At 45.4% G+C, this 7,822-nt stretch overlaps 1 protein-coding gene across 1 annotated transcript; it reads right to left on the bottom strand.

Annotated features, from left to right (window-relative positions):
* Positions 1 to 1,658: 1,658 nt before the first annotated feature.
* Positions 1,659 to 2,419, bottom strand: SOD3 (superoxide dismutase 3). The gene has a single exon (XM_049790002.1). It carries the CDS (start codon positions 2,397 to 2,399, stop codon positions 1,662 to 1,664), a length of 738 nt encoding a protein of 245 aa, XP_049645959.1. The 5' UTR covers positions 2,400 to 2,419; the 3' UTR covers positions 1,659 to 1,661.
* Positions 2,420 to 7,822: the final 5,403 nt, after the last annotated feature.

The raw sequence follows: 7,822 nt of genomic DNA, 5'->3' as shown, positions 1-7,822 counted from the left end.
GGCTGAAGGGCCTTTTCTGAGTTGGGGAGGAGACCAGGAAACTCAAATCCCAGTGCCCTGTCTTGCTGCCCTGGATGATGAGTACAGGTGAGAAAACTCAGGGGTATTGGCCCATCCACCAGCAAGTGGCTTAGCATGGCACTGATGGGCAGCTCTGCCAATCCACTCCTTTCTTCCTCATTGGATTTGCACAGATATGCCAGAAGTGTATCACTTTATTTCCTCTTGACTAGGGACCACAGCTTTGAGACCACACTTGGCATTGTTCAGGGCTTTTTCCTGTCTCTATGTTCAAGGAGAACTATTTTAGGGGGTGGGTCATAATCAGTGATGCTCAGGAATTATTCCTGACTCTGGGCTCAGAAATCACTCCTGGCGGGCTCTGGGGAACATATGAGATGCCGGAGATCAAATCTGGGTTGGCTGTGTGCAAGGCAGATGCCCTACCTGCTGTGATATTGCTCTGTATGTTTTTTTCTTTTCTTTTTTCTTTTTTAGGTTTTGGGAACACACATGGCAATGTTTCCAATTATGTTGGCTTTGAAATCAATCACTCCAGTGCTATTAATCAGCTCCCATCTCACTCAGTACATGTGCCTTGTTACTCATTGGTCAGAAATATCTTTGGATGTAGTACCTTGGATTGATGTTTAGACCACCTAATCCACCTCTGGGTGTGGCCTGTTCCTTTCTAATAAATTCTTTGGATATCAGGAAAATGGTCCCTTGTGTGTCCAGACTTCCCACTGAGCTTCCTGCTTCTTAGGAGCTGAAGCAAATTCCTGAACTCATTTCTCCCTCGTGTATGTGTGTGTGTGTGTGTGTGTGTGTGTGTGTGTGTGTGTGTGTGTTATTTTCTACATCGATGTTTGCTTCCAGGCCCACGTCTCTCCAGTGTCCTGACTTTGAAAGCTGAGGCCTAATTCTAGCACAATTCTAAAGGGCTCAAGAGTACATGTGGGATGCTGAGGATTGAACCTGGGTCAGCTGTGTGCTAAGCCCCGATAGGGGCTGTACTAGTTCTCCAGCCCAATCAGAAATCACTCTTGACAGAATTCAGGGGACCATTCACAGTGCAGGGAACTAAACCCTGACCAGCTGTGTGCAAGGCGAGTGTCCTACCCACTGTTCTCTCTCCTGTTCCCCAGAAAAGCTGAATAATTCCCGTTGGAACACAGAGGCCAGCAGAGTTGGGGAGAGGGAGAGGAGCGGGGAATTCCATGCTACCAGGATTCCAGAAACATCTCTTCATTTCCAAAACCTTCCTAAGCATGACAACGAACAAAAAACGTCACCGAGACCTGGGTGTGGTACTGACTCATGATGGATTTAATGTGCCAAATAATCTCACACCCCCCACTCCAAGTGTGGGGAGAAGAGCAAGAAACCACTGGTGGTCGGAGTGGTGGTGGTGGCGTTTAAGGGGGACAGAGGACAGGGGGGGCATGGGTCTGCACTGGGGCTCTTAGTTGTTGTCAAGGTGTTGAAGGGAGCCCTGGACCCAGCCATGGGGGTGCCAGAGAGGTTCCAAGGCTCAGAGAGAGAAGGCAGGCCATTGAGAGGCTCCCTAAGGGAATGGGCCATAAAGGGTAGGGGGAGAGGATGGTCTGAGCATAGAGGGAAGGAGGCGCTGCCCCCATCTCCCCTACCTGCCCGCTGGCTCAGGGGCTCTTACATTGGCTCCTTTGCGCCTTGGACCGCTGGCGCTCTGCATGTTCCTGGGCCCGACGTGCCCAGAGCTCACGGCCGCACACGGTGATGGTGCAACAGGCCAGCCGGCGCCCCGCATTGCCATGCTTGAGGCTGCCCTCGTTGCCACCCCGGCCTAGGTCATCTTCGCCTTCGTGGACCACCATGGAGCGGCCCAGGATGGAGTGCGGCCCGGAGAGCTGTGCGGGGAGCCGGGGGCGGTGCACAGAGAGGCGGCCGTTGCGCACGACGAAGTTGCCAAAGTCCCCAGGGTGTCGGGGATGCGGCACGGCCAGCGGGTTGTAGTGGCCCTGGGCGGCCTCGCAACCCTTGCTCACGTCCCCAAGCTGGTGCACATGGATAGCGCGGGTGGAGCTGTTGGGGGGCACAGGGAAGCCCTCCAGGTCGAAGAAGGCCTCCAGGTGGCCACCGGGCCAGGGCAAGCTCTGTCGCAGCAACACAAGCCCGGAGACGCGCGGCTGCGAGGTGTCCAGCGTGGCCGACGGCTGCACCGCGCAGCAGGCGTACAGAGGTGGCTCAGCGTCCTGGCTCCACTCCCCGCAGCACTGCCTCATCTCCCGGCGCATCTCCATCACCTGGGCGTGCACATCACGGAGCAGCTCCAAGGTGCTGTTGGTTTCCAGCCCCGCTGCCATCTTGGCATGCAGTATCAGGTAGCCCCCCAGCAGCAGCAGCCACAGCGGCAGCATAGTCGGCTGCAGATGATCACCTGAGGGCAACCGGGGTCAGCAAAAAAGTTTAGTCTCTCCACCCACCTGACAATCTGGGGACCCCCCCCGACATTCGTGTACACCTACCCTGGCCACCAGCTTGTCCCCCCACTCCAGGCGTTCTTTCCCTGGGCTCCTGCTTCTATGAACCATAGCTGGGTTCTGAGCTCATAATCAGGATTCTTCTGCGCCCGGAATCTCAGCAAAGTTTAGTCACTCTATCCACCAATCTGGGGACCCCCTGACATTCGTGCATACCTACCCTGGCCACCAGCTTGTCCCCCCACTCCAGGTGTTCTTTTCTTGGGCTCTTGCTCTTATGAATCATAGCTGGGCTCTGATCTCATAATCAGAATTCTTCTGCGCCCTCAATCTATCTTTAGGCTTTTGTTTTACGAGAGCCTGGATGGAGCTAGTTGGGAATTCTAGACTCGAACCCTCTCCTGGTCTCTCTATCCCCCTTATCCTGCGCCTTCTTTTCCTGAAGTCATCCTCATCCTCATCATCAGCATTGCTGGGAAGAGGTGAGGGATCTCTCTTGGAGGCCCACTTTTCTGTCTATGCTTTTCAGGTTGGAAGACAGAAGCTGGGTTTTTTGTTTGTTTGTTTGTTCGTTTGGTTTTTGTTTGGGAGGCCACGCCCAGTGATGCTATGTGCTCAGAAATCTCTCCTGGCTTGGGGGGGGGCATATGGGACCCTGGGGGATCCAACTGTGGTCAGTCCTAGGCTGGCACAGGCAAGGCAGATGCCTTACAGCTTGCACCACCATTCAGGCCCCAGAAGCTTGAGCTTCTGGATCGGTGTTACCAGCACCCAGGCCACACCTGGGCCTGTACCTGGTAATAGTCAACGACGTTTAAGGTGTGATTGTGGAATTAGGCACTTTCTGGGAGACAGACCTGTCAGCAAATCCTCCTGAGTTATGGAGTGATAAAGGATGGAGCTAGTATTAGCTCCCTCAGGGAACTCCGGGAAGGCATCCCGAAAGAAATGGCTTTTCTTGTGCACAAGAAAGAGAATTAGCCCAGACAAAGGTGATCCGAACTCCAAGCAGAACGAATTCAGGGTGCTTGTGTCTATCAGGGTTCCTTCTTGCCGATATCATTCTGATGCCCAGAAAGGGGAAGCCACTGAACTCTGCTGGAACTCAGATGCCAGCACCCCTATCTGCCTGTCTTCTGTGCTGTGTTCCATTTTCACCTGATTTCATCCTGTGTGTGGCTCATCTGCGGACGGCTTGCCTTCCCTGGAGCCTTCATTGGAGGTGAGCTTACAAGCCCAGAAAGGGTGGCCAGAGGAGCATGGCTGCTCCACTTCGATTCTCGCCGTGCACAGCATTTAGCCAATAAATATAACCACAACACATAGAAAAACCCACAATACAAGTGTGACAATGGGGAAACAACACAGGCCAGCGCCAGACATAGAGAATGAATATGGCAACTCTGATGACATGAACATGACCAACCAGCTAGTCTCTCAGATAAGGATTTTAGAGTCGCAATATGGAAAATGTTCAAAGAACTCAAAGAAAGTATAGAAGAGAACACTAATAAGACTCAAGAGAATATGAGGATAGAAATCAGAAAACTCCAAACTGAAATTTCAGGTCAAATAACAGGTCTGAAAAACTCAGTAAATGAATTGAAGAAAAACATGGTTGAGCTTTCCCATGGGTTAACAGCAGATGAGGATAGAATTAGTACACTGGAAGATGAGATGAATAACAACTCCATACAGCAGAAGAAATTGGAAAAAAGCCTTAAAGCAAATGATCAAACAATGGAAAAGTTACTCAAACAATGGGAACAGATGAAAATAGAAGTCTATGATAAGCTAAACAGAAACAACTCAAGAATCATTGGAGCCCCAGAGACTCAGGAAGAAAATTTCCAGGAAGAATCAACAGTCAAGAACATCATTAAAGAGAAACTACCAGAGCTAAAGAATACATGCGATCAAATCCTGCATGCCTGAAGAGTAACAACTAAAAGAGACCCCCCCCCAAAAAAAAACCCAAGACACATCCTAGTCACAATGATGAATCCCACAGATAGAGACAGAATTCTGAAAACAGCAAGATCGAAAAGAGAAATTACATTCAAGGGAACATCCTTGAGATTTACTGCAGACCTGTCACTGGAAACACTCAAGGCCAGAAGGCAGTGGTGGGACATAATGACAAAACTCAATAAAATAAATGCTTTGCCTAGAATACTGCACCCAGCAAAACTCACTTTCAGGTTTGAAGGAACAATACATGGTTTCACAGACAAACAGCAGCTCAGAAACTTTACAGACTCAAAATCATTCTTAAACGGAAAACTGAATGGCCTACTTTAAGACAAGACTGACTAACAGACACACCAAACTTCAATATAAAGATGGCACTAACTCACAGGACAATTCTTTCTCTCAATGTCAATGGACTAAATGCACCAGTTAAGAGACACAGAGTGGCTAAATGGATCAAAAAACTCAATCCAACCTTCTGTTGCCTACAAGAAATGCACCTGAATAGTCAGAACAAACATAGACTAAAAATAAAAGGCTGGAGGAAAATCATCCAAGCAAACAACACCCATAAAAAAAGCTAGAGTGGCCATATTAATATCAGATGATGCCAACTTTATACCCAGGAGAGTTATAAGAGACAAAGATGGACATTTTGTATTAATCAAGGGATATGTACAGCAGGAAGAAATCACTCTCCAAAACATATATACACCGAATGAGGGTCCAGCAAAATATTTAATACAATTGTTGACAAATCTGAAAAATAATATCAATAACAACACAATAATTGTGGGAGACCTCAACACGGCATTGTCAACACTTGACAGGTCAACCAGACTGAAACCCAACAAGAATATACTAGACCTGAAAAGAGAAATGGAAGAAAGAGGCCTAGTCGATATATACAGGACACTCCACCCCCAGAAGCCTCGATACACATTCTTCTCTAATGTATATGGGGCATTCTCCAGGACAGACTACATGCTAGCACATAAAACATACCTCCATAATATCAAGAGGATAGAAATTTTGCAGGCTACCTTCACTGATCACAAGGCTCTGAAATTATATGTGAACTACAAAGGGACACAGAAGAAAAACTTTAATACCTGGAAGTTAAACAGCCTCATACTGAATAACCAGTGGGTCCAAGATGAAATCAAAGAGGAAATCAAAACCTTCCTAGAAACAAATGACAATGGAGACACAAACTATCAGAACCTATGGGACACATCAAAAGCAGTTCTAAGAGAAAAATTTATAGCTTTGCAAACACACATCAGGAAAGAAGAAGGGGCAGACCTGAATAGCTTAATGACGCAGCTCATAGAATTAGAAAGTACTCAACAAAAGGACCCAAAAATAGGGAGACAGAAGGAAATAACAAAGCTGAGAGCAGAAATTAATGAAGTGGAAACCCCCAAAAAAACAATCCAAAAGATAAACGAAAGCATAAGTTAGTTCTTTGAAAAAAATAAAAAGATTGATAGACCACTGGCAAAACTAACAAAGAGAGAGAAAAACTTGATAAGTTGTATTAGGAATGAAAAAGGAGAGATCACTACTGATATGATAGAGATCCAAAAGGTAATCAGAAACTACTTTGAGAAACTCTATGCCACTAAAAATGAAAACCTGGAAGAAATGGATAAATTTTGGACTCTTATAATCTTCCACGGTTGAATGAAGAGGATGTAGCATATCTAAACACACCCATCACTATTGAGGAAATTAAGACAGTAATCAAATGTCTGCCCGAAAAACAAAAGTCCAGGCCCAGATGGATTTACTAATGAATTCTTTCAAACCTTTCAAGAGGAACTTTTACCAATCCTGGCAAGACTCTCATGAAATTGTAAAAACAGGAACACTTCCAAATAGCTTTTATGAAGCCAACATCACCTTGATACCTAAACCAGACAGAGATGCTATGAAAAAAGAAAATTACAGACCAATATCGCTGATGAATACTGATGCAAAGATCCTCAACAAAATCCTGGCAAATAGGATTCTATGCCTCATTAAGAAGATCATCCACTATGATCAAGTAGGTTTCATCCCAGGAATGCAAGGGTGGTTTAACATCCATAAATCTATCAACATAATACACAACATCAATAACAAGAAAAATAAAAATCACATGATCATATCAATAGACGCAGAGAAAGCATTTGATAAAGTCCAACACCCATTCTTGATCAAAACTCTCAGCAAGATGGGAATGGAAGGAAACTTTCTCAATATAGTGAAGGCCATCTACCACAAGCCAGAGGCAAATATTGTCCTCAATGGAGAAAAAGTGAAAGCCTTTCCTCTAAATTCTGGCACAAGACAAGGCTGTCCTCTCTCACCACTCCTAGTCAACATAGCATTGGAAGTACTCGCTATAGCGATTAGGCAAGAAAAGGATATCAAGGGAATCCAAATAGGAAAGGAAGAAGTCAAACTCTCGCTGTTTGCAGATGACATGATACTCTACCTAGAAAACCCTAAAGTCTCTATGAAAAAGCTTCTAGAAACAATAGACTCATATAGCAAGGTGGCAGGTTACAAAATTAACACACAAAAATCAATGGCCTTTCTATACAAAAATAGCAATAAGGAAGAAATGGACATTAAGAAAACAATCCCATTCACAATAGTGCCACACAAACTCAAATATCTTGGAATCAACTTTACTAAAAATGTGAAGGACCTACACAAAGAAAGCTATAAAACTCTGCTACAAGAAATAAGAGAGGACACACAGAAATGGAAGCACATACCCTGCTCATGGATTGGCAGGATTAACATCATTAAAATGGCAATACTCCTCAAAGCATTGTACAGATTTAATGCGATCTCTCTAAAGATACCCATGACATTCTTCAAAGAAGTGGATCAGGCACTTTTGAAATTCATTTGGAACAATAAACACCCTAGAATAGCTAAAGCAATCATTGGGAAAAAGAATATGGGAGGAATTACTTTCCCCAACTTTAAACTGTACTACAAAGCAATAGTTATCAAAACAGCATGGTATTGGAATAAGGACAGGCCCTCAGATCAGTGGAATAGGCTTGAATACTCAGAGAATGTTCCCCAGACATACAATCACCTAATTTTTGATAAAGGAGCAAGAAATCCTAAATGGAGCAAAGAAAGCCTCTTCAACAAGTGGTGTTGGCACAACTGGCTAGCCACTTGCAAAAAATTGAACTTAGACCCCCAGCTAACATCATGTACGAAGGTTAAATCCAAATGGATGAAAGACCTCGATATCAGACCCGAAACCATAAGATATATAGAACAACACGTAGGTAAAACACTCCAGGGCATTGAGACTAAAGGCATCTTCAAGGAGGAAAGTGCACTCTCCAAGCAAGTGAAAGCAGAGATTAACAGAT

Source organism: Suncus etruscus, chromosome 16 (assembly GCF_024139225.1).
Source record: "Suncus etruscus isolate mSunEtr1 chromosome 16, mSunEtr1.pri.cur, whole genome shotgun sequence".
NCBI lineage: Eukaryota > Metazoa > Chordata > Mammalia > Eulipotyphla > Soricidae > Suncus > Suncus etruscus.
This window is presented reverse-complemented; position numbering and strand designations above follow the sequence as displayed.